The sequence below is a fragment of the Pleurodeles waltl genome, chromosome 4_1 (assembly GCF_031143425.1).
Source record: "Pleurodeles waltl isolate 20211129_DDA chromosome 4_1, aPleWal1.hap1.20221129, whole genome shotgun sequence".
NCBI lineage: Eukaryota > Metazoa > Chordata > Amphibia > Caudata > Salamandridae > Pleurodeles > Pleurodeles waltl.
Window position 1 is genome coordinate 998489820 of NC_090442.1, and position 27892 is coordinate 998517711.

Here is a 27892-nt window from a genome sequence, read left to right on the forward strand (position 1 = left end):
GCTATACTAAGAATGTGTGGAATGGTGGTTTAGGGAGAGACGTTTGTCCTTCTGAAAGGAAAAGACACAGAACAAGGGAAGGTAATAGTATGGAAGACCGAACTAGGCGGGGAAGACTCACTGGAGGAAAAGGCATCCAAAAGAAGTTGGCATATCAGAAAGATAGTCTTACTTATTGACATCTTTATTTTCATTAATAACCAATACTTGTGTAATGTTTAAGTTTCTTACCAGTGTATTACTTTGTTTTGCTCTTTCTTAGGTTTAATAAATGTCTTCTTTATTTGTTTGAAAAGTGATGATATGTGGTGTCGTATTTGATTCCAGCCTTGTATCATGCACTCTTTAGGCCACCAGGTTCTAGAATGCCTAAGGTGGTGCCCTAGTCTGTAACTTCAACTAAGAGTGGCCAAGGTGCTAATACTTAGTCAGATCCAATTTATTAATGCATGTTTAAAAAAAAAACGTGAAGAGCATGGTAAAACATTTATCACCTTATTTTTTCACCATGATTTGTGTAAGATTGGTATAAAATTGTGAGTTATAGTAGAATTTGATATTTAATTTGTGATAGTCACTTGAAGGTGTTATATATATATATATATATATATATATATATATATATATATATATATATACACACACACACACACACAATAAAAAAGAAAGAAAGAAAAAGTTAAGGTGTGGCTACTCTTACAAAATTGATAAATAAGATTGTATTTTCCTCTGTGCGAAGTTAAAAATGTCTCCGCTGTAACATTCTATAACGGCTTGGCAACAAATTCATACTCTAACTATTAAAACAGTGCTGTAATAGGCGACAGTGTTCAAGGAGAAGTGCCAGGCCGGTGATGTGAACAATGGTTTCTTGAGCTTGGTGACACCATCTGTAAACACTGTCATGTCTTATTATTATCCATTCTGGGTGATGATCTAAAGTTGGAAGGTCTCCTGGTAGTTTCATGAATCTCAGTTTCATGGTGTTAGCCTAATAAGTGGCTGGGTAAGACTGTTCTCCAAGAGCTTGATAAGATTTAGTAACAACCCATGCATTTGATCACTTTGCAAGGACGGTTTTGTCTTCAAAAAGGGATAACCTCCGCATACAGCGTTCAACATACTTCTTGAAGACTGCAAGTTATGTCGGCTGATCCCGCAATTGGTTAATTTGCAAGTTTCTTAAGCACCTCCTTGAGTACTCGTTGTGCATCTGTTTCTTACAGCCATTGAACAGTTCTTGCCATAGTAAGTGGTCGAGCGAGCCCTCCTTGGCAGCTTATAACTCAAAACAGTTTTAAAAAGGAGCCTTCTCTTGCTATAGATTGTTTGACCTTGCCAAATTGGGACCTAATTTGAGCTGAAGAAACATTGCACTGGAGACAGAAGAGCTGCATGTACGTGTTTAAAGTTTGAGTTTTTAATAACTTTGTTTCTAAGCCACAAAAGGGTACACAACCATATGATATTGTTAGAAGGAGCTTTGCCCTACTGCGTTCAACAGGGGCAACAATATTGGGCTCAACAGGGCCTTCTGTAATGTAATAGTTATTCTCTTCTCTTTCTTGGCCTTTCAGTGTGCTTTGTTATAATAATACTTGCAGTTACCACTTGCATGAAATTTCACTTTGTTTCTATTATTTTTTGCAGACACCTATCCAATTCGGGGAAACCAGATGTGCCTTGTTCCTTATATATGAAAGAGCTGCAAGGTTTCATAGCCAGAGTTATGAGTGACTACTTCAGACACTTTGAGTGTTCTGACTTTGTCTATGACAACACAGAAGCTATTGCCCAGAGAGCAATAGAAGTGTTCATTCGCAATGCCAGTCTACTGAGGCCCCTTGGCGAAGGTGGAAAAATGCGACTCGCTGCAGACTTCGCACAGGTAGAGATACCCATTGATAAAATGTGTGTTTTTCTACTCTCAGCTTACTGGGATTCAGTATTATGGGATACTTGTGTAAAAATATTGATCTTCTTTCCTTAAATTATTAAATATTCACTGCTTCTTCGAATGCAACACCAGATCCATCCACTTGTCTCTCTGAACACTTATCAATTAATTTCTCATGCCTTTTCAGTGCCCTTCAACTTCCAGTCTTTCCTCCTCTTCTTTTCCCTTTGAACTTGCCTTCGAGTTGAAAATTATCCTTTCACTTCCTTTTTACCTCGATTACATTGATTTTTGACCTTCTTCATAATCAGTATTACTTTCTTTTGCCATTTCGCACTTCTCCTCGGCTTGTTACCATTCCCCAGAACTTAAGCATTCCCAAAAAAAGAAATTAGGTCGGACTAATATGTTTATTCTTAGGAAACACTGTAATAATGTTAGAGTAAAGCACTTTTCTGATAGATTATTCTAAACACAGATTACCTATCTTTTGAATTCTCCCAGGCATAAGAATGGATCTGAAAATCTTTCTGCTGTAACTCCCTCACACTGGCAGGTGGCACCATCAGATTCCCTGAGGACTCTGTCCCATCTCCAGACGTCGCACGGTTCCATATATAAATGCCACCCCTATGCGCTGATGAAGCTTTGCTTCCAACTTTTTGTTGTTTACATAGTTCACAAAACTTGTCTTTTTCATTGTGTGTAAGAATCCTTCCACTCTTCCCCCCGCAAAAAAACGACCACAGTTTTTAAACTGTGTCATGCCTTTAAGGAAACATATGAAAGTCATGGGCCTATGTTTGCCTTTTGCTCCTTGACTGCAAACAAAACTTGAAGACTCTAAACACAACTTGAAAATCTGTGACACATGATCCCATGATGCATCAGAAGGACATCTGGGAGTGTGCTGATAAACTATATGTTACTGAGCAAATTAAGCTGGGTCAGCAATGATCAAGATCTCAAAACTGTTTGTGGTCTCCATCCTCGAGCAAATCCAAGACAAAGTCAAAAGACAGGATCTGATACAAGCAAAAAAATGGCACGCAGAAGTAAACTTTGTCCTACCCTTCCCATTCTAGAACCCTTCCCATTCTAGAGAGAAGTTGCACAGCCGACATTTGGAGTTGAACCCTAGTCCAAATTTGGAGCCAGTGTGCCACAATGTCCCTCGATCATTGTTGCCTCCACACAGGTTTGGGTCTTTACGGAAGCAATACTGCAATTATTCCAGACTGTTCTGGGCCCCTCTGGTGCACCTTTGGATCACTTTGATTGGTCAGGATCTCCAGTTAGACTTATTCTGGCTACCCCTGCTGCCAGCTGACCTGGTTGGGGCTTACATAGTCACCCTGGGAGAGATTGAGGATGAGAACCCAAGCACATCCTCCTAATTAAACAAAGCAATCACAAAAAAATGCTTGAGCCCTAAATGAACTATGGTGAATTTTACACCTGAGTCAATAAAACCTAACGTAGAGGGATCAAAAAAGATATTGGGGCGGTTGCCTGACCCACAGCTTGATGTGGCTTCATCACCAGCAACCCCCTACACCAGAGTAGCATAATACCACTATGATGGACTCCATTAAAAAGTGAGTTTTTAAATGTTATTTTTTCCAGGACGTCGAGGGGTTCAGCTATTGTATTTAAAAGTACCCAAGGGTATACCCAAATATTTCCTTTTAGTCATAGGCACCCTTAGTATATCTTGAGAACAAATCTGCTTGGGTCAACGGTCATCTTCAGGGCTTGAAATTTCCTCCCTGCCTGATTGATGCATACATCCCATGCAAATATACAAGGCGTATAACTCTCATACCTGTCTACTGTAATTTAGCAATGGATACCTTCTTCTGGTAAACATCTCAGCATCATGGTCAAAAGTGGAGGAAACTCCCTTGTAGTTAGACATGCATGAAGGGGTAGTGGAGCCTGCCAAACCTAGTCAGCAACCAATGTGCCACATAGTAGAGATTTTTTTAAAAGATTTACAAGACTTTCAAGCAAAATTCATTCTCCACTAGTCAGGATAACTCAATGGATCTGTCCGTGAAGCTGAAGGCAGCTTGCTAAAAAGGGCTAAAGAGAGGTGCATGTGTGTTACAGAGGCCATACGTATCTTTTCAGTTAGGTTGCTTTTGAATTTTTGAGGAAGTCTGGAAATAAATTTTATTTGTTCCGGTTGGTGTAGTTCGATTCAGTATTTTTGTCAAAAAATGAGATGCATTGATATGCTATTTCATTGTCATTGTCTCACATATCTGAGCTTATCAGTGCAGATTTTATATTTGTTCCACAGAAATTTAGTAAAGTTTTTTGTAGATTTGTCCCATTTTCCTGAAGATTTGGAGTGCCTTTACCAAAGTGCTGCTTAGTCCAAGCACTGTATTGATTGGCATTGTTTTACATAGTGCTTAAAAGGGAATGTAACATTGCATATACTCACTATTCTAGAGTACCTGCTGGGTACTGATAACTCTGTGTATACCCTATTAAACGTTGTGTATCCCTGATGAGAAGTAATAGTCCTCTCCTGTTCAAATGCAGGTACTCAGTATCTGTCAATACCTGCCCATTTAAAGCACTGGTGCTGCAGCCCACATTGTTACTCACAATGTCTGTATAAGTGGTGCGCCACTTAGAAAGTGAGAGCTAGGTATGGCCTGCACACACTGTACTTCTCCATAACTTTCTCCTAACTCACACATCTGGTGTGGCCAAGCTGCTGACAAGGGAACAACCTCCATGTACACTGTTGGTCCATGCTTGCACTGATGGAAGTGAACTAGACTTGGATAAGGAAGGGGTGGTACCCCCGCAAGGGCGAAGGTGAGTTGCTATGCTGTAAGCCACCACATATTCAATGTAAAATTATTACATTATTTTAATTACTCTGTGCAGGTCACAGCATTATGCAGGGCAGGTTTCTGCGGTGGGGCGGGCCAGTTCTATTGACTGGCAGGCAGCAGAGCTGAGCAACGGGTGGTGCCACGATGGGAAGTAAAGTGTGCATGTTGTGTTGGACAGGTCATTTCCTGTGGCCAGCCCGACATGCGCACTTCAGTCTTGTTGAACCTGCGCTCTATAAGTGACCAAGGGGGTGTTCATTGCAATCCTCGTCTCCTTTGGCCTTTGGAGAGCTGGGCTCACTGCCACTTCTGGTTCTGCTGTCAGTATTATAAAAAAAGCATGAGAGCGAAGTCTAGATTGGTTCATGTGACTGTCCTTTCCCTTCGGGCTGGGCTCACAAGCCAGCGCAGTGGTGGGAGAATTACCAGAACATGGCCAGTCACTATGTACCTTTCTTTTCAAGCCACGCGTCCCTGGCCATGTTTCTGTCCTCTGCAGATGATGCAGGCTCTTGCTGTTGCACATAGCGCCAGTGGCTGCACTCGAGGGTAGAGGAAACCTGGTCCTATTCACCTCCAGCCTTCAGAGTACGTTCTTGCGGGTTCTGCCTGAGAGAGGTAGTCCAGGCCTGGCGGGCCTCCTTTTGGAAGTTAGCAGTAGTAGGTAGGTTTGGAGATACTTGCTTTGGTCGGTGCTCTGTTTTTCAAAGTAGATGCAATACTAGTGAAAAAAACGGACCCGTCTCACTAATGGAACTAATTTTAAAAGCTATTTGATGGGTGGCAGCAGGCAGTACTTTCTGTAAAACAGGGATAGTCATACTACGGCCTGGGGGCCGCATGCAGCCCTCCTGACCTTCACATCCGCCCCCCCCGATCAATAGCAGCCCTGGGCTGCTGTTCACGCCACTCAGCACAAACATAAAAAAGATGGTAAATAAACAGACAAGCCTTTATTTAGAGGTTAATTGAAATTAAGAAAAGCAAGCAACTATGTTGTCCTTCACCACTTAACTTTAGAAACACTTTCATTTTCAAAGCCATCTTGCAGCAAAGTGTAAAAATAAGATAAGGTCTCTTCAAAATTCAAAAAGTGTATTTCATTAGCATGCAGAACCATTTCACCTTAGTATATCAGATTATATCAGTGCACTGAGAAGTAATTTATTAAAGTGTTTTTAAATATGAATTTATAAATGTTCATTCCCCTCCCACCCCCATGCTGACAACAAAGCCAATAGTGAACGAAGAAGCAAGTCGGTTGTTATGTGCACACTTAGGGTGGCCTGGGTTCCTATTATACATGAACAATATTATAGTTTATTAAGTCAGACACAAGAGAAAGTTTTGTACAGCATACACCCTGAAGTCTTCTATTTCGAGGACCCCTTTATGCTATAATGAAGAAAAAGGAGGGAAAGTGAAATAAATCAGTGGCATAGAAACACACAATTTCGTTTAAATGGGGAACCTGGATTAATCCCAGATTTTGGGGTTTCACAGGTGTGGGAGGTCGGCAAGAAAGCGGTGCACCTTTATTAGGTCCACGTTATGCGCTATTCTGGAATCAGGTCATCTGCCGCCTCTCATGTATGAGCATGTGCAACGCAATGTGTTAAAGGCAGGTTCTCTCTCTATGAAATGTTTTCCAGGGAACAACACATCGCACTACTTCTTTGCTTTTTTTTCTTTTACCAACTTTTGAAAGTCGTCTGCCTTCTTAATACTTTGTTGTCCTTCGTGCAAGAATGATTCTTTTAAAGTCGGGTAACGCAATAAAAGAGGACATAATTTGTTTTACTCTGCGACAGACAGCAGTTACGTTTTTTTTCACGGTCTTGCTCAGCTTAAAAGAAAATGCATCGGGTAACCAGTCCTCAGATAGGTAACATTCAAAGTTGTGGCTCATGCATTCCAAATGTTTGATCGCACTGTCAATAACAAGCCCTTCAGAGTGGTGCGAACACAGGACAAAGCTATAGAGTCTGTTTAAAGCTTGCAAGTGGAGGATGGCCTTGGATAGGGCTAGGGACTCTATTGATGTCTCCTCAGTACTAGAACATTCATATCTTGAGTCCCAAAATGACAATGTAACTAATATTTTCTGAAAATGAGTATGGTAAAAGTTCCCTGTTTGTGGAGCAGTAGTCTACTCTGGAGAATGAATGACCCACTCACATTTCTAGCTCAGACACGCATGTTACAAGCAAATGTAAGCAGCAGCAGCTGCTATGTACTGTCTTCTTAGGTGTCTGTAGCGGGACCTTCCTGAGTGCAAGTTGATCAATGCTAATTGCATTTAGACAAAATTTAGAGCCTTATACTTTTGTACCAAAGACGCTTGTTCCAAAGCCTTGAGCACATCAGACATAACCATTTCAATGATCTTAGTTATTTAATAATCAATATAGTGACTATTGCTTCCAGCCGAATCCATCACCATGCATGCTAAATAGTAATCCTTTAATCAACCTTGAAGGATGGTTAGCACCTCAGCTACCTGGTTACACAGAAGACGTCGTGTATACATTCATTTATATTGCCAGTTAGCCATCATACTTATTTGTATGTTAAAGGAAAAGCAGGTGTTTTTCGTGGTTTCCTAATAGCTCTCTTGGAATTGGTAAAGACTGCATATGAATTAGCATTGAACAAACAATTATTTTATTTTGTACATTCATCAAAACTAGCCTTTATTGTGTTATTTCTCTTTTTTTTTTTTCTCCTCAAAATGTTCTTGCTGGAGCATCTACTCAAACCCACTTTTATGTCAGTCGAGCTCACTTCGGTAAATCAAACTTGCCCACAATGTTTAAGTCCCACCACTTTGAAAAGTCACCATCCGCCACTGGGATAAACGAAGGTGCACTAGCCACTTATTGTTGTTTACTTGCTTATTATGGGGCTCCTTGAACATATCATGCAATTGGCTGGCTTATGCGGAGAGAGCATGAGACATATTTTGCCAATGATTGGCCCATCTGGCGATGCATCATTTCAGTTAATAACCTATGAAGCGTGATGCCACAGGCACATCATGACGCTGATGGGCCAGTGCAGGGCTCTTAGGGTAAAATAAGCCATTCAGTAACCAGTGAAATATAGCTAGGTCACACCATGCATGATATTCCCGTAAAGGCATGAACTCTCCTTTGTAGGAATATCTGATGCACATCTCATGGAAATAGCTGGCATACAGTGGGTGCTTGGAGCTCATCATAGCTTTGACTGACACGTGTGGAACTGAATTGATTGACATACTGGAATATTTTTGTAACATCATGGCACTGCTTGTCTTTGATGAAGATACCTGAGATACATTATAGCACGGACTGGCCTATGACTGGGTTTGGTTAGTGATCAATGTGTTTTTAACTTGGCTGGCCGATGGGGAGCTCCCAGGTTGCATCATGAAGATGATTGACCTAAGGGGGACACATGTGTGGTGCATAATAGGTTTGAATTGTCTGTGGGAAACCATCTGGGGCAATAATATAATTGACTTGTGGGGAGAGGGACATGCTTGACATCCTTGGAGCTATTTACATCGCCTGGAACCCATCATAGCATACATTAGCTCATCCACATTGACTTAAGCTTTCTTTCATGTACAATGGGTGCCCCTGAACCACATGCCAATACCATAACATTTTTGTAAATTTGTGGAAGCCTTAACTGTTTAGTTCTTAAGAGAGTATGAGATGGATTATTGTTTAAAATTTTACTTTCTGTTCCCACATAAACTGCAAGCCATTTTCATGCTTCCAATCTCCAAACTTAAATATGTCATCACCCTATACCTTGGCACACCTTTATCTGTTATACTCAAAGTAAAACTGCTCCATAATGCTGATGCAAGGCTTTTTCTCTGCCTTCACGCAAGTCCATGCCAATTCTGCAATCACTCCAGGGGCTACCTATAGCTAGATGGGCAATGTACAAGGTACTTTGCATTCTCCACAGAACCTCCCGAGGAAAAGAACCGCTATATGTACAAGCTAAGTTCCAGCCGCACAAACCAAACAGAACACTGTGCTCCAGACTTGCCCCAATTATTATCGTACCACTTTACCATATCCTAGAAGACACTGTTTTCTCAGCAAACTTTTTTTATTATGCAAGTAAGTAAAAACATGACTAATCTACGTTTTCCCCTGGCATTATATAATTACGTACTTTCATATATTTGCGTTATGGCCCACAATAGTATTAAAACCAGAATATGCAGCGGTCAGCAACAAATTGTAACTTATACATATTAAATCCACATAAGACATATTTGCTATGATGGTTTTCTGTCATGGAATAACTGAGGAGATCTGTCACATATTGCTGGGCAATTTTGGAGGACTTTCATATAGTCCATTCCCTGCTAGCCCCAAATTTCTATACAATGTCACAATTTCTATATATGTCACTCACACGGACACTCAGATATGGGATGATAATAAAAATATCCATCCAAATAGATCTTTCCACTTCTTTCTCCCCCTACCATGCCAGCTCAGTACGACAACTATACACAAAATCTCAAATTGGACACGCCAGTGCAGTAACTAGATATGCACACTGTATCATATGAAATACCATACATATACCTACAGAGCTGTTCAAAGCAACCATCATACCGAACCCCATAGAGCTGTGGTTCTGTCTCTTACACTTCATGATCCAACACACTTCAATGCATCCCAAAACACGATAACTGCATCTCAGTAGTCATCACAAACAACACGGAAACACTTCCCACATAGGATCAAATCAAAAACAACATCCTTCTAACCACACCCCCCTACCTGGTCGAGCATGCTACTCATGTAGGCAATAGCTTTAGCGCTCAACATAGGGGTAGTAAGCACTGTGTAAATGCTGCCAAACAGCGCAATGCAATACAATACCAGCGGAACCTAAAGAAGAGTCTGAAATCAATTTAAAACGTAAAAACTAGCTTTAATGGTGTAATCATTAGGGTATGAACCAGAATGAATGCTCCTTTAATCTTCTTGCAGACAATATAATTTGTCCCTTGACAAAACCCTGCTACATCCTCTCTTATAGTACAGTCCTATTAGTAAAGATGAGTCAGTCTTTCCAGTTCTGATGCTGGAACAAATCAAAAGGGTGACCTCGCAATTTTAGATTGTACACCTATTGCCATCTTATGTTAACAAATAGTATTGTTTTATGTAGGAAAATAATGTATGGTGTATTCACTTGCACACTGCCAAAGTTAATGTTCATATCGGTAACAACTCCAGTTGTTTCTCATCAAAGTTCATATGGAAAATGGTGAGTAAATATCCTGTATAAGAACAATACAGTTGTGCTAAACTAAATTATTCTTCCCCTGTTTGGTTTTGGGGATTAACTATTATTTACTTATAGCTTTGTTTAAATTGCTTTTGAAAAATCATATATCTGATAGAGACTTTTAGTTGCAGATTCCTTACCTTAAAATTTCCCCCCAGGCAATAATCTGGAACCGAAGATTTTTCTTGAGCAGTATTCCTGCGCGTTGTCAGGTGGCGTTGGGGGGCTCTGCGTCCGTCGTCGGCATCATGCGTGCTGTAATGATGCTGTGTGACCTATATAGGCGCCACCCCAGCGCGCTGATGTCAGGTCTTTTCTTTCCACGCCAGCTAGTGCCGAACTGAAGAGAGCTAACCCCTCAGTCACTTTTTAATTGAAGAAGTTTTGAGTGTTGATACTCTTGGTGCGTAGAGGTGTCATCACGGAAGACCAGGTTCAAGCCCTGCGGATCCTGTCATCGGATGATGTTCATGATGGGTTCGCACCTTGTATGCTTGTACTGTCTAGAGTGCAACACGAAGTCATGCTCCAAGGGCCAGGCCATGAATCCAGAAGCTTTGAGGGAGCAGTCCCTAAAGCTCATGGCGGCACAGCGCTCAGCTCTGCATCGCTCCCGATCAAGAGGAAAGTCCTGAGAACGGTCATTGAGCCCCCATTCTTCCTCATCCAACTCCAAGTCCTCGGGACGGTCAGAAATGTCAGGGCACAAGAAGTCGAAGAAGAGCAAGCGTTCTTCGACTTCACCTTATCCGTCAGCCAACAAGGGAAAAGGAGTGTCGTCGTTCCAGGCCTTCGTCCTTGGAGCCTGCTTCTGGGTCGACTCCGTGCCTCCCCGAGTCTCCTCTACTATGAGGACATGCACCTCATATTTGGGCAGTCCAGCTCCGTTGGTGTGCCTTCGGGGCCCAGCTGAGTGGAGGGAGGGGAGCACCCATGGATCTGTTCCTGGAACCAAACCGGCATCTGTTGAACCATCCTGACCTCCCTGATGACAGATCCAATGTCGACGCTCCCGACACCACCCCTGCCCACAGTCGACCCCATCCTCATTGCTGACTCTGACACAGAGCCGGACTGACATCATGCAACACTGATTCAGACTTCGAGAGGGACTTTGCCCCCTATGTCAGATCCTGACCGTTATTCCTTGAGGATGGGGTACGGTGAGGAATGGCAGGGGTCACTGGACCCTTTAGAATACCAGCTAGAATATCCCATAAACTGGTGGACGGACCTAGGTGCAGTCAGTGGTCTGAACATTCCCCCTGACTACAGAGGAGGGAGCGTCTTAATCACTGGTGGTGCAAAGAGCAGCCCTGGTCCTGGGCCTAGAGTTGCCTTCCCTGACAGTCAGGACTAACCTCCTGACAGAGGTGCTTAAGCCTGGGACTTCCTCTCCCGAGCTCCTTTTGCCCTTGTATGAAGCCCCACTGATGTCCTGCTAGGGACCTGGTCCAAACCCAGGACAGGGGCTCCTGTGAACAGGGCAATCACCCGCCACCATAGACCCAGTGCAAACAACCCAGTGTTCCTGACACAACACCCGACCCCTGAGAGATTAGTCATCTAAGCCTCTGCTTCCCTGGGCGCATTCCCTTTCGCTCCTTCCTCCAGCCTGGCATTGCAGTCTGTGAACACCACATGCCTTTTGGGCCTTTACACCCATACTTCATGGGACACATTTGCACAAGTGCTGCCACAGGTCCCAAAGAAGGCCCGGGCCATTCCTTCCCAAGCCATGGCTGATGGTAAAGACGCAGCTAAGTTCACAATCAGATGTGGGCTGGATACGACTGACTCACTGGTCAGATCAGTTGCATCAATGGCGGCCTGGAGGCGCCACGTCTGGTTGCGGATGTCTGACTTTTCTGGGGATGTCCAATCCACCCTTGTGGATATGCTCTTTGATGGCACCCGTCTCTTCAGAGACAAAGCACTCGGTGCTCGAGCATTTTAAAGAGCGCTGAGCTATAGCCCAGTCCTTAGACCCCCTCAGTTTGCTTTTCGCCCCTTTTGTGACTGTGGAAGGGATGCCAAGGCATGTCCATTCCCCTCCAGCCACCGTACTGCGCATGCTGCACAACCTCTCTGTAGCCGGGGATGTGGGATTCAGCGTCCGTGTGGATCAGAAATCCAGCAGTCTAGCTAGTCGATCTCCAAGCCTTCCTAGGCTGACACTTCCCCATTGGGGTCAGTCCAAGGCAGGATTCGCCATCACCTGCCCCGCTGTCAGTCCACCACGTCGAACAGGTGGGTTTTGCAAATAGTCCAAAGGGGCTACTCCCTCCCCTTCGAGACTTCCCCGTTCCTCCATGTTACCATCCTAAGACTGCACGATGTAGGATCACTTGGCTCTTATCTGCGAGGAGGTTACAGTTCTCTTGGCCAAGGGAGCCATAGAGAGGGTCCTTTTGCCAGAAGTAGGTTGTGTTTGTTATTCCCGCTACTTTTTGGAACCCAGAAACGACAAGGGTCTCTGCCCTTTTCTAGATCTTCTGCCCCTCAAACTCTTCCTCAAAAAAAAGAAGTTCAAAATGTTCACCCTGGCTCAGGTTCAATCTGCCATAGACCCAGGACACTAGATAGTAGCGTTGGATCTACAGGATGCTTATTTTCACATCCCCATCCTGCCTGCGTACAGGCGCTACATGTGGTTCACGGTGGGCCATGAGCACTTTCAATTTATTGTGCTTTCCTTTGATCTTACCGGTGCTCCTCGGTTGTTCAACAAGGTGATGGCAGTGGTCGCAGCCCTTCTGCGCAGGTCAAAGGTTTCAGTCTTTCCCTACTTTGACGACTGGCTGTTGAAGGCGGGCTCCCACCTCCAGACTATGGGGAACCTCCTGCATTTGCTGAAGTTCACTATAAACGTGCCAAAGTCACACCTGACTCCCTCTCAGATGCTACCCTTTATTGGAGCTTTTCTGGATACAGTGCAGTTTAAGGCTTATCTTCCCTAGCGGCAAGTCCAGGATATTCAGACTATGATACAGATGTTTCAGCCTCTATCCTGGATTTTGGTGAGAGTCCCTCTGAGGCTGCTGGGCCTCATGACCTCCTGCATGTTGCTGGTGTCACATGCCAGATGGCATATGTGGGTTCTGCCGTGGGACCTGAAGTTCCAGTGTGTGCAGCATCAGCGTAATCTCTCAGACATGGTCCAGTTCTCGGAGGGGACTGCAAAAGATCTGCAGTGGTGGCTTTTGAACCGCAATTGGCAAATCCCTCTCCCTTCCCCAACCAGACCTTACAGTAGTGACAGATTCCTCACTCCTGGGATCGGGCAGCCACATAGGAGAGGCGGAGTTCAGAGTCTTCTGGTCTCCGGCGGAGTCTGGGTCCCAGATCAACCTTTTGGAGCTTAGGGCGATCAGAATGGCTTTGAAAGCATTCCTTCCCTCTCTCAAAGGGAAAGTGGTGCGGGTGTTCACGGAAAACACCACCGCCATGTGTTACTGCAACAAACAGGGTGGGGTGGGGGTCGTGGACCATTTGTCAGGAGGCGCTGCGCCTCTGGACATGGCTGGAACTTCGGGGCATTTCCCTGGTGGCTCGACACCTGGCAGACACTCTGAATGCCAGAGCAGACAAACTCAGCCGACAGTGCCTGGTCGATCACAAATGGCGTCTCTATCCGGAGGTGGCGCAAGGTCTCATCAGTGGGGAGAGCCTTGGTTAGATCTGTTTGCCTCCACAGAGTACGCGCAATGTCAGCAGATTTTTGCGTTGGAGTTTCCAAGGCAGTGCTTGTTCGGCAGCTCCTTTAATCTCAAGTGGAGCGCAGGCCTCCTTTACGCCTTACCGCCCATACCACTTCTGCCTAGAGTTCTCAAGAAGATCAAGAATGACAGGGCCCAAGTGATTGTTGTGGCTCCGGATTGGGCAAGAAGAGTCTGGTATCCCGAGATATTGAGCATGGCCATCGATCCTCCGATTAGACTGCCCCTTCAGGATAATCTTCTGTCGCAGCAGCAGGGGAGTTTTCTCCACTCGAACCATTCTAGTCTCCTCTTTCTTGCATGGATATTGAGCTGTGGCAGTTGACAGCTTTTGACCTTCTGCCAGAAGTCTTTAACGTTATCTTGGCCACCAGGCGTTCCTCCACCAAAACGGTATACACCTGCTGATTGAGAAAAAATTGTGGCATGGTGCACTGACAAGTCTGGAGGACCCCTTTCCGCCCCTTTTTGAGAGGTTCTTTTGTTTATTCTTTCTTTGGCCCAGCAGGGCTCTGCTTTGGGCACCCTCAAAGGTTATTTGTCTGCTATCTCTGCATTACTGAGATTTCCAGATCAACCCTCCTTGTTTAAGTCTCTGATAGTTAGTATGTTCCTTAAGGGTCTTACCCACATGTTTCCTCCTTCACCATTCATCATGCTCCAGTGGGATTTGAATTTGTTCTTTAACATTCCTTATGTGTGCTCCTTTTGAGCCACTTCATAATTGTCCTCTCATGCTTTTAAACTCAAATCAGTCCTCCTTGTGGCCATTACCTCGGTTTGTAGGGTGAGCGAGCTGCAGGCTTTGTCATCTAAGCCACCCTACCTTTCCTTCTATCCTGACAAAGTGGTGCTTTGCACACAGGCCTCCTTTCTTCCAAAAGCGGTTACTCCCTGCCTACTTTTTATGCACTCATCCTTCTAAGGAAGAGGTGAGACTCCACCTTCTGGACCCAAAAAGAGTGGTGGCGTTCTACCTTGATTGTACCAAAGAGGTCAGGGTGGATGATCAACTCTTTGTTGGGTATGTGGGTGTGAAGAAAGGTCAGGCAGTGCAGATGTGAACCATCTCCAGATGGGTTGTTCTTGGCCTTAAAATGTGCCACACTTTGGCTAAAAAGCAACCCCAAAAGGTTTGCGCGCTGACTTTACCAGAGCGACAGCTGCAACAGCATGCGGAGTTCCAGTCCTGGACATCTGTCAGGCAGCATAGTGGGCATCCTTGCACAGGTTCACCAAACACTGCTGCCTGGACAGTCAGGTCCAGAGGGATAGATACTTTGACCTAATATGATCTTGGTTCGCAGACCCGACTCCGGGGATGCTATTGTTTGGGTATAAGGTGAGGAATCTGCAACTAGATGTCAATGTCAGATGAACAAGTTACTTACCTTTGGTAGCACCTTATCTGGTAGAGACATTCTAGATGCAGATTCCTTACTGACCCACCCATCCTCCTCTCTCTGCGAACTGATTTCTAGGGACAGTGACTTCTCTTTTAGGGCCTAGTTTTGGCGCACCGGTGGTCAGTGTCCTTCATGGCTCTGCGCTACTAGCGCGGAAAGTTGTGAAAAGAAACTGACATCAGCACGCCAGGGTGGTGCCTATATAGGTCCAGCGACGTCATATCCGGTGCGCACAATGCTGACAATGGAGCCAACTGATACCACCTAAAGGCATGCAGGGGTACTGCTCAAGAAAAATCGCTGGATTCAGACTGACGCCTAAATATGTCCAGACATATTTAAACATTGCAGTTAAGTAATGTTACCTTTTTAAAAGTGCAGTAACATGTTTCTGCTTAAAACAAAACAAAACACTGTTATGTGTGTAATGCTTCTTTTGGCCAGAGCCTGGTGACCCCCTGGGATCACTTGAGGCCCCCCTCGGGGGGCCCACCCCCCAATTTGAAGACCCCTGTTCTAGATCCAGACTTGTGGCTGGGGGGAATTCTAAGGTAAGGAATCTGCAACTAGAATATGTGCCTACCAAATAAGACGTTACCAAAGATAAGTAACTTGTTCTTCAAGCCAAACAGAGAAGCAATGTATTTTTGTTGTGTTGCATTGCCAATTATGTTGGCCTCATATAGAGTAGATAGAAAGAAACAGCATAAAGTGGTTAGATAGATTAACTGGTAGGCTGCACAAATATAAACTACAGATCTACAGGTGTTTAACATAAGTATACTCCAAAAAAATACACGAGGTTTGGATGGTCCAGTTTACAGCCTCCTAATATCATATGAAAATAACTGTAAGGTATACTGTTCATTAGTCTATTCTCCAGATATTCAGTTAGGTGTCTGGGTTGTTCGTAGTCACCTCAAGCATTTGCTTTTTAGAAGCAAGAGCCCTCGCCCATCTAATGGTGGCAAGCTTCGTTACCGGGTCTGCTTCTCGTTGGCCTGGTGCTGCAATGCACAACAGGCCCCTTGAGGGTGCTCTTTACTGGAGATCTGCTCAAATATGCCAAGCTGGTATGGGAAATATAAAGTATATACCAGTATATTGATGTAGAAGACTGGAAAAGAGTGTAATTTAAACTGAATCCTCTACTTCCTTTTGGCTTGAATATTCTTTGAATGAGTATATGTTGAAGAGAGTGGCATAGTGACCAGTCCAGTGTAGGGCGAATGGGTTAAAGCATGTGAGAAGAGGGTAAAGCTAAGATTAGGAGGTCCATAATGTGGCCTTTAGAATGGAGGAGAGTAGCTATGTGTGATTGGACCTGCAGGGAGGGGAATGTGCCCAGGAAGACTTCTCTCAGGGAGTCCTTAACAGTCAAGAATGACATCTCCAGTCCTACTTCCATGTTTTCAGTTCCTCCTCAGAGGAGTGAAACACTAGCCCAGCTTGGTCTTCTGGCTTACGTAGCCTTAAGTTAGAGTTCTCGTAGCGCAGTGCCTAACACCATACAAGTTTCATACTAGGGTGGTCCTTCTTCCGCATTAGAAAGCATTAATCTTGATAATAGAGAAGAAAACGAACCCACGTTTACAATAAAAGAGAAAATAAATTAGAAAAGAGCAAATGCATTGAACTGTGAAAGTATGGGCTTAACTGGCAGCTGGCAATGTCTCCTGTGTGAGAAATCGATCTTGTAGGGAAGATTGATTGTAAATACCATCTGAAGCAGTGAATAATCCGCTGCCTGTAAACAGCAGCTTTGATGTGTATTGTTGAATTACTGTTACACCAGAGACTGCAGTCCCATCTACAACCATCGCCCTGATTATTGATCAATATTTTGCAGTGCAATTGCATTTATTGCTCTCAAAGTATTCTAGAATAATTAAGGAAATGAGATGAGGCCACTCACAAACAGAGCTGATTCGCAAAGCAGTTTGTCAATAAAGCATTTGGTCAATAATTGACAATTTGTGTGAAGAATCTTTCCGTTAATCACTTGCAATGTCACCATACGTTTTCCATGATTAGACTACACCCAGAGATGAGAATCGCTGCTTGCTTTTTTCTTCTGCGGATCCATTTCCGCACGCCAATGGGCAACAGACAGCTTTTCCTTCTAGGATTCCTCACTTGATGGCAACGTCGAGACCTGTTCTTCACCAGCTTTGGTGCACAACTCGATGTTTGTGCTCAAGTACACCTTTTTTCCAGTAGTGGATAATCGATGAAAAAAGCAATAAGTACCAATATAGAAACAAGCCATGCCCCCATAAAATAGAAAACAGGCTATTCATTCAAGAGCTAGCTGGGAGTTGTGCGGCAACTGTGTTGCCGAGCTGGACACAGCCTTCTGCGCATGTTCGCAGTGAGGGGAGTGCACAGTGCACTCCCTCACTGCTCGTCACCCCATGGCCCCGCCCCTTTCACAAGGAAGGGACAATAAACATAGTTTATTGTCCCTTCCGTGTGAAAAAATTGCAGCTTCTGCTGCTCACGGGGGGCAACGCTCCTCCGCCCACACAGAGGAGCCGCCACTGCAAACCATACCTTATTCCCATCATTTCCCACGTCTTGCATTGGATTTTCTATAGCAGATTTCTCCACAGACGTGGCATTTTCGCCTGTAAACATAGGTTTTGCAGCTGAAAATGCATTTGTGATTTGAGCTAAATGTGTTTAACTGTAGTAGGACCTATGTTGGCCAAAGCAGTAGGAAAACAGACAATGGTCCGATGGATATCTTTTTGTTCACAGACTTCTTAGCTGCTAAAGTATTTCCAGAGGAATTTAAAGGTGGAAGACAGTTACTCTCGATTTTATTTACAATGACTGAAGTTGCAGTATACGTGGGGAAAATATGAGGGGAAAATGCGTTTAGCCTCCACATATTTTCCTCCTATTCTTACCATGTGCGTAGTGGCAAGAGAAGGCCACTAAATCAGTCCTTAAAATGCAGATTGAGAGGAGAAAGTGCGGCTCTTCACACCTCTATTTCTCCACACATTTTCCTATTCTTATCTTGTTATGGAAGCTGAAGTATTTTATGTTTGGATCTGAGGCCACATTTATAAACCACCTGCTTTTAGCTGGCGGTTTTTAAAGGAACAAGCATTAGCAAAGCCAAGAGATCTCGCCTTTGCAAGTGCTTTTGGCTTTGCCAGTGTGTTTTAGCTATGTTGTTCACCAGCGTGGCTGCTGTTCAACATGGCTAAAAGTTAGTAGCATAGGGGAGAGTGATGTGGAGTGTCATAGAGTGGAATGGTGAAGAGTAGAGTGATGTAGAGTGGAGTGGCAGACAGTGTCGTGTATTGGAGTGGCATAGTGTAGAGGAGCATACACTAGAGTGACATAGAGTAGACTGGACTGGTGTAGAATGGATTGGCGTAGAGTATAGTGGCGTAGAGTGCAGTTACATTAAGTTCAGCGGTGTACAATGCAGTGTCGTAGAATGCAGTTGCGTAGATTAGAATGGCCCAGAGTCCAGTGGCGTAGAATGCAATGGCGTACAGTGCAGAGTCGAGGGGAATGGAGAGCAGTGGCATAGAGTAGAGTAGAGTGGAGTAGAGTAGAGTAGCATAGAGTGGTGCACATTAGAGTATAGTGGCATAGAGTGCAGTGGTGCAGAGTAGAGTGGCATAGTGTTCAGTGGTAGAGAGTGCAGTGTTGCAGAATTGAGTGCCAGAGTGCTTTGGTGTAGATTGCAATAGAGAGCAGTGGCGTAGAGCACAATGATGCATAATAGGGTGCAGTGGTTTAGAGTGCAGTGACATAGAGTGCAGTTGTGTAGAGTGCATTGCTGTAGAGGTCAGTGGTTAAGAGCAGAGTGGAGTGGCGCAGAGTGGCATAGAGTAGATTGTGTAAGAGTAGAGTGGAGTGGTGCAAGGTAGAGGGCAGTTGCATAGACTGGCATTGAGCAGCGGTCTGAGGTACACAGAGCCCCAGGGGTCTGTGACACATTCCCATGGGGCCCGCAGGTCTCCAGCACCTAGGAAGGATTCTGCAGAAGAGCTTGTCCTCTTCTTGTTTTGAGGCTGAACAGCATTCGTGCAGCTCAAGGCAGGAATAAACTTCTCCATCTGGGGCCTCTTGAAAGAAACACATGAGTGTTTTCATATTTGATTTGTGCAGCAGTTTTAAAAGCACTGCAAAGTTCCTTGTATATTCAGCAGTTTTCAAGCAACAATAAAAGTGCCAAGATAATTCTGGCTGGTGATTAATGTGCCTTCTGGAGAGAGATGGGAGTTTTGCATGGTGGCAGTTCTCACTCATTTGAGGTAGTGCAGATGGTTAATATGCCTGCCGCAAAGAACATGTATCATGCAGATCAAAGAACGGTATTTTGTTTGCATAGCTCAGTGGGCTACTGCTTTTGTGACAGCAATTCTTTTGTTACTGTGCAGTTCATGAGTTAAAATCGTAATCTAACACGGTGAGCTATGAACTGCCCTCAAAGAACTACATGCACACGCATGGTACAAGTCAGAAAGTTATATTTTTTCCCAGTAATTCATTATCGTGATAAAAAAGGTTTGTTGGGGTAGAATTGAATTCTTAATATTAAAGTCAATGCTAACCACTGAGTTATGTTCTGAACCCTGAGTTTGTGCTTCTCCAGACCAAGCACTCTTTAAAAAAAAAAATGCCTACCAGTATGGGTGACGTGAATCCTACACCTTGTAGTCCACGTTGTCTTATGTAACATTTTCTATACACTGATTTACACAAGTATGATTCATTGTTTCTGTATGTGTGTATGTGATGTAAAGTGCTCCAACACCTTACGCTGGTAAGAGAGGTTGTTAGAAATAGGGTTCCTGGTTGGCTAGGGTATTCATCTCAGCCAGACAGAAACCACCACTCTTGTCAGGGCAGGGGAGCTGCTCATCCAAGACTATCCCGGCTTACCACCCTTGGTAGCTTGGCACGAGCAGTCAGGCTTATCCCAGAGGCAATGTGTAAACCATTGCACAACACACACAACCCAGTGACACAATAAATACACCACAAAGAAAATTCCACAACAAGTTATATAAAAATAAACTTTAGTACATATAACATTACACCAAAAAAATATACAAATCAATAACACTCTAAGCAAGCAGTTGTCAGATCAGCATCATCATGTATGCAAAATACGGAGAGACCTTTCCATATTGCCCATGTCATACACACCCATTACCCTCCCAATGCCTGCAATACCAATCCTACAATCAATATGTTACCCCACCGAGGACAAGACAGCACAGGACAGAATGAGGGTATGGGTAATGCAGCATATAACTTGAGGGTACACATATCCTGATGAGTTACAATTACAATGGAGCCACCTTCTACATGAAGGTTAGCTAGTGGATCTCCGTCCACCACGTCAGAGCCAGGAGCTCTTGTGCTCTGGTTACGTTAGGGATGTAAAATTACCCTCCAGCGGGACAGGGCTTCCTTTGAGGCTTCTGTCCCGTCCCGTGAGTAGCAGCCCAAAACAATCAAGGCCCCCACGATCCAAAGTAATTAAGTGTGGGGAGGGAAGAAGCCGACACACCTTCCTGGTCGGTGGGGAGACGTCTTCTGGTCTCCCCACTTGCCGCGCTTCACAAGGTGGGGGCCCGCGAGTCCACAGTGTGGCAAGAACCTGTTTCAGGCGCCGGATGCTGCTTTCTTCTCCGGCGGTACGGCCGCTCCCAAGGTAGCGTGGCAGCTACCTTACCTCAGTTGGGCCCGTCTCACCCTCAGCTCTCATTGGTCCCGGGAGAGTTGCTGCTGCAGACTTGACGATGCCTTCTCTTAGACAGAAAGATTCTCCTCCTGCACTTGGGCCGCAACAGTGAAGTGCCTCAGGAGTAAAGGCCTGCTTGTGCCCCAGGGGCACTAAACGGTGTACGCTTCGTCTGCGCATCGGTAGCGAATGCAGGCAGCTGTTACTGTTCTCTTTCCTCCTCTCGGACCTCTCCTCACCGGCGGAGGGGACCACACAGGATTCCATCGCTCACCACACGCTCAGGGGACAACACAGTATAGTGCTTATCACACACTGGGTCAAGGATGGGGGAAAGTGCTCTTCGCGCTCTGCAACAAGAGAGTAGAGAATGCCCCTCGCGCTACTATAACTAAAGTAAAGAGAAAGAGGGCACACCATCCACCCCCTGGAGTACTGTGGGGAACCAAATCAGGGTGCAGGCAGGCCATCACAAAGGTCCTAAGCACACAGTGGCAGTCCTTCTTGTGACCCAACAGGCCACAAGTCAGCACATCAGCAGGCCAGTTCCAATTGCGGTTCCTGAAAAGTCCTTGCAGCAGCATCTGGTGTCCAGTCCATACAGTATCTTAACTGGGACAGAGTCAGGATGCGGGCTGACAGTAGGGCAACATACAGAAAAGCAATTGGGATGAGTTCAGTGGGCCACCCAGCAGACACCAGGCAGCAGGGCAACAAAAGAAAAGCAGTCCAGATGAGCCATTTGTGCAGTCCAGCAGTCCAGCAGTCCTGCTGACAGATGTTCAGTTCCAAAAGTGCTCTCCCCATCGGGGAGCTACAGTACCTCTACTTATACTCAGAAATGCCTTTGTTCCGGGGGTACCTTCAAAAGGGCCCTTTCATCCCAGTCCTGTCTCCAGGCATCAGTAGGCGTTAATCAGTCCATTGTGTGAGGTGTGAACGGCCCTCCCTCTCCCCAACCCAGGAAGACTATCAATATGCAGATGCCTCTTCTGTCACACCCAGCCCTTTCTGTGTTATGGCTGTCTGGAAAGTGTGCACCAAGTGAAGCTGTCACTTTGCCCCATACTTGGATTGGAGTCAGGCTGCAAAGCACTAGAGTTATAAGCACAGAGAAATTTCCATTTTCTAAAAGTGGCATTTCTAAAATAGCAATAAAAAATCCACCTTCACCAGTAAGCAGGATTCCTCACTACCACTCCAAACATACTAAACATGCCCATGCTACTCCTTATAGATCAGACAATACCTCTTAGGCATGTCAGTGCATTTCCAATGCAATCCTATGGGAGGGGCAGCACTCACAGTAGTGAGAAGCTAAATAGGTTGTTTGTCACTACTAGGACATGGAACACATAAAGACATGTGTCCTACCTTTTACATACATAGCACCCTGCCCATAGGGCTATCCCCGGCCTGCCTTGGGATGACTTAGGTGTAGTAAAAAGGGAGTTTAGGCCTAGTCAGGTGGTTTGGCTTGCTAAGTCAGCGTGGCAGTAAACAGGGCACGCAGGCACTGCAGTGGCAGGCCTGAGATAAATTTGAAAGGCTACTTTTGTGGGTGGCGTAATCTGTGCTGCAGGCCCACTTAATTTAATTTACAGGTCCTGGCTACATGTTCTACCACTTTACAAGAGACCTAGAGGTAAATTAAATAAGCCAAACAGGTGTGACCCAATTATACCAGGTTGTAGGGGAGAGAGCACATGTACTTTAGCTCTGATTAGCAGTGGTAAAGTGCTCAGAGTCCTAAGGCCAACAAAAAGAGGGTCAGAAAAATAAGGTGGAGAAAGGCAAAACGTTTGTGGATAACCCTGCAGAAAGGGCCAGTTCCAACAAAAGTGCTAGAAAACAAATGAAATACATGTGACAGAGGGCCTACGGAGAGATGAGAGGCACTGCTGGAGAGTGATAGTGAGGGAATCATTGAAGAGCCCCAACACATAGTCGTATCCTGGTGCACAGTGTTTTAAACTATGCTTTAAAACCCCTTTTGTAGTGTTTGGGCCTGCTCGCTGCACTAGCTATGTACAGTAAGGGGGTTGATCTAACAAAATTTGCCAGGACTGCTTTGGATTCCCAATCCGGCCCTGGAAGGAGCCTCATATTGATAACTAGACCACTCTATGCAAACATGGCAATAGACCCATTTCAGGCTGTCTCCCATCTGAGGTTGACTCCCACTTTCCTCTTCTAAAATGTTGGTATGTATGTGTATGTATTTATGTGAAAAACTTTCTCCGATCTTATGTACCTAAACAGAAATAACTTGGGAAATGTAGAATCTGACCTGAGGATTCAACTTGCCGAAATCAAACCAAAGATTGAAAAGTTAGTCACTGAGATGCAGTACCAACCTTCCTAATAACATTTTTCGATTTTTGCATATTTTTTCATTATAATATAATAAAATCTTTTGTAATTGGAGTATTTGTTTGTTGTGTACCTGTTTGTATATATTTTTTAGCAAATTACTGTTTAAATGTTTGAAATTTAAATTGTACAAATTACTTGGGGGGGGGGGGGCAGCTTCCAGCAGAAATAGAGTGTAACAGCCTAGAGTAAAGTCGTGTAGAATGCAGTGGCATAGAGTGAAGTGGTGCAGATTAGATTAGAGTTCTGTATAGTGGATTGGCATAGAGTTGAGTGGTACAGAGTAAGGTGCATTGGCATTAAGTGTATTGGCACAGAGTGCAGTGGCGTAGACTGCAGTGTTGCAAAATGACATAGATTACAGTGGCGTAGAGTGGAGTTGTGCAGGGTAGATTGGTGTGGCGTAGATGGGAGTGGTGTAGAGTGCAGCAGTGGTGTAGAGTAGAGTGTGAAGAATGCATTGGTGTAGAGTGGTACAGGGTAGAGAGGCGTAGCACAAAGTGGCGTAGAGTGGAGTGGTGCAGAGTGCAGTTGCGTAGAGTGGTGCAGAGTACAGTGCTGTGGTGTGGTGCAGAGTAGACTGGAGTGGCGTAGATTGGAGTACTAGTAGCACACTGCCATTATAGACAACACATTTTCAATTGAAATGACCATTAAATTTGCACAGACATACAGTTTTACTAATAAAACTCCAAAGTGCACAGACGAAAATGTATGGAAATTGCATCACTAGTTTAATGATTTGTTTTGATGATGTTAAAGTTTTTGTTTCCAACACACTTCAGAAATAACAAAAAGTGTGCTTCATTTTGGCGTTCATCATTCCGATATATTCGGAAATGGTTACACAGGTCATTTAAATGTTGTTGTGTGCTAGAAAAAAACTTTTCTACCCCCCAGTATCCAGCAAGATTTTCACTTAAATCCTCTCACTTTGTAGTCAGAGAAAGGAAAGTAAACAAAACCCCTAGGAAGACTGCACTGGACATTTGACCCTGATCTTTGAATGTGCAGGAAATGTGACAAAACAAGAACAAGATTTAAAGGCCTGTTAACAGAAAGAGAGTTTGTGGAAGGATTCATTAAACACAGTTTAGGCAATGGGAGGGACGACCTGAACCTAGAGATCACAAATAAAGCGAGCAAATGGAAAGACAGAAATTGTGAGTTACAAACAACAAAGCTGGTGGTAATCAATGAGTGGAATGCATGCCTAAGTCAACTTTCTGAAAGTCCCCAAGATGTTGTTAGCAAAAGTGTGAAGGCCTAAGAGTAAAAACATATACATAGGTCATGCCTAATGTCAGAAACGATATAAGTTCATACTCGTAATGTGAATAATAGTAGGCAGTTTCTGGCTGCATGGGCAAATGAAGTTTCATCATCAAGGACTTTATTATCGATCACTGGGATCATAAAAGTACATTACAATACATCACATAAAACATTTAAAGTCCTAATCGAATAAATATTGGTTTAAAGAACCTAATAATGTATCCAAGTGCAATGTCAGCAAGGCAAAGTTAAAAGAGTACACATTGCACAATGACAGCCTAAGACCATTACACATAAAAAAGGGAAACTAGCAGCGAATACATCATAATAGCAACAAGAAGTTCATGGATCCAAGGAAAGAGGAAGATAAGTCGCTTAGTATTGGACTCAAAGGGCCAAAACAATTAATAAGTTACTAGTGCTCCCTTGCGTGCTAGCAAAGCAGTGGGTTCCATTTATATACTTTTTTGGCTTACCCACAAGGCAAGTAGGTTTTTGGCTACGTCGAACACCACTACTCTTATAGTATCAGTTTTCAGTAGTCTAAATGCTCCCATGTACTTTCTGGTGCCCATGTTCCTACATAATGGCACAATCCACTTCTTCTGAAGCTGGAAATAGGATGGTCAAAAGAAAAGTACATGGGTGAGTGATTCCAAACCTCTTTGGCAAGCAGGACAAAGGTCATGTGTTACATTATTTTTGTGCCATTTATCACTAAAGGCTTTAATGGGTAAAGATTTGTACCTAAATTTCAGGTACAGCTTCCTTGCCAAGGGAGGGGGGCAATTTCATCGATTGTGTGCTCACACTGTGCACTGGATTTAAAATCAATGAAGGTTAACAATAGAGACCCTTTGCAATTCAGCATGTTTTTGACAGCAACACGCTCCCAGTAATTTGCTTTTATATGGCTCTAGATATCAACACAACTTCTTCGGAAAAGCAAGAATTGGTCCAGGCTAGATTTCTGGAGTAGGCCCTTAATGTTGAGAAACCAGGGAATTTTCTCAACATGCTGGGAAGCTATAAGGTCTGTGAGCCCCGCCCGAAGGGAACGTAGCGCTGGTGATGTCCAGAGTCAATGCCAGAAAGTAAGTACTCTGCACTCAGTCTTTTGCGAAATCCTTCTTTGTGCCAGGTCTAGGAAAAGAGGGGTCAATGGGGTGCTCAGTAGAAGATTTAATAAGGATCTTAAGAACCTGTGCTCTTCTAAGCTAAGACTGATTATTCGTACAGCCCCAGATCTCAAACCCCTACATAACTGACCCCAGGGCTTTGATGATGTAAATCTCAAGGACAGGGTCCACCCTCCTGGAAATATTTCTATGTACTTTTGCAGTGCTAGCAGTGTGCTGGACTAAGGACAACTGTGCCTTTTCTAACTGCTTTGTCCAACTCAGGTTTGGGGTGAGTCTTATGCCTATGTAGTCAAATTCAGCCACTGCATCTATCGGGGTATTGCCCACCAACAGGTGTCTCTTACATCAGAACACCTTTTGTTTTGAAAAAAACATGCATTTAGTCTTGAAACTACTAAACTCCAAGCTGCGCTCATCGCAGAATGACTGAGAGGATGTTAATTGTTGTTGCAACCCCTGTGGCATCTTAGGAATCAATAGGGTATCATCAACGAAGAGTAGGCCGGGGACTCTCCTCCCACCTATTTTGGGCGCATCACAACCATCCCTGTTCATGTACTTGATCACCCCATTGATGCCCAGTGAGAACAAGGTATGGGCCAAAATGCATCCTTGTCTGCCCCCTCGGTCTACCTGAATTGGATCTGTCATTTTACTTGGGCAAATTTGTCCACATGCTACCTGAGTGAGATGTTCAGTAAAGTGGAGGGCATGACCATTTCTTCCAGCACCCTCCACAACTTTCCCCTTGGCACTGGGTCAAAAGCAGACCAGAGATCAACAAAAGCAATATAAGGTTTGCCTTTGTTGATTATCACATCTTTCCAGTATAAACAGGTACAATGAAAAACACCTGGTCCACAGTACTTACATTGGCTCTAAAGCCCGCCTGCCAATCCGACAAGACATTTTCTTGATTTATCCAGTCTTGCAGATGTTCTAAAACCTGATTGCAATTGGTGCTTTATGGATCAGGCAGTGGTGGGCTCTCATATATGGAAGGTGCCTTGGCTTCGACGTCGGCACAGGGCAGGAGGACTTTATTCTTCCCCGATCACGGGAGCAACGTTGCGCATTTGGGACACGGTGGCCTGCCGATCGGGGCTGACGTCTTTTCCGTCTCCGATGACCCCCATAGGCACGAATCCTGACTTCGAGCCGGGGCTCCGTCTGGAAGGCCTGAGACGCTGGTACGAGGGGGGCTGCAAGAGGGTAGGAAGCCTCTTTGATGAGCAAGGAGTGTTGTCCTTTGATCAGATGAGGGAGACGTATGGCTTGTCGGAGGCGGATAGGCTGATGTATTATCAGATACGGCACTGGGCTCTGCTGCCGGCTAACAGAGCATTAATAGATAGACCTCTTACGCCATTTGAGAAGTGGCTGTTGATAAAGAAGGATGCTAAAAGAGTCATTTCAGAACTTTATTGGCTTCTGCAGGGGGAGAAGCGCCCGCCTAAGACTAGGGGACAGCTGAGATGGGAGAGGGTGCTGGAGAGGGAATTTTGGGATGAGGAGTGGGACAGTATATTCTATAGAGTACATCACACAGCCTATAATGCAGCAGGGACGGAGACGACATATAAAGTGGCCTCCTACTGGTATTACACTCCAGCACGGATACACGCATGGGACCCCGTTAAGTCTAGCCTCTGCTGGAGGGGGTGTGGAGGCACGGGCACGCTTGTGCATTTACTCTGGCATTGTCCCAAGCTCCATCATTATTGGGAGGGCATTCTAGATGATATTGATACAGCGTTTCATACTAAGATCCCTAGATTCCCATCGTACATCTTGCTGGGGCTGCCCAATCCCCTTACTTTTCCCTTGAGATCGCTAAAAGGGAGACAGATGGCCCTGGCACTCAACGCAGCGTTGCAGCTGATTCTTGCTGTGTGGGGTACGGATAGGGTTCCAATGCATGTCTCGTGGCTTCAGAAGCTGTGGTTTATCCTCGCCATGGAAAAACTCACTTTGGCCTCTCAGCAGCGGACGGGAGACTTGGGTGTATTATGGAAGCCATTCCTTCAGATTCTGTCCGCAGAATTTACAGAGTTGACATGTCCGGCTTATTTGAGAGTTCTGAAGCTGACTTGAACTTTGGTCAGAGTGCCGTGTGGGGAGATATTTGGGAGGGCCGGGACTGGGTGGGGGGGAGGTTCTAGAGGAGTGGAGAGACAGGAGGACGACATGGACTCT

The 27892-nt window shown here is 44.7% G+C and overlaps 1 protein-coding gene across 1 annotated transcript in view; it reads left to right on the forward strand.

Annotated features, from left to right (window-relative positions):
- The window catches only part of COG5 (component of oligomeric golgi complex 5), a 1306288-nt gene that overhangs the window by 1086988 nt on the left and 191408 nt on the right, over positions 1-27892 (forward strand). The window contains exon 19 of the mRNA XM_069229832.1: positions 1651-1888. Within this exon, the coding sequence (XP_069085933.1) occupies positions 1651-1888 (238 nt within the window). The remainder of the gene's footprint in view (positions 1-1650; positions 1889-27892) is intronic.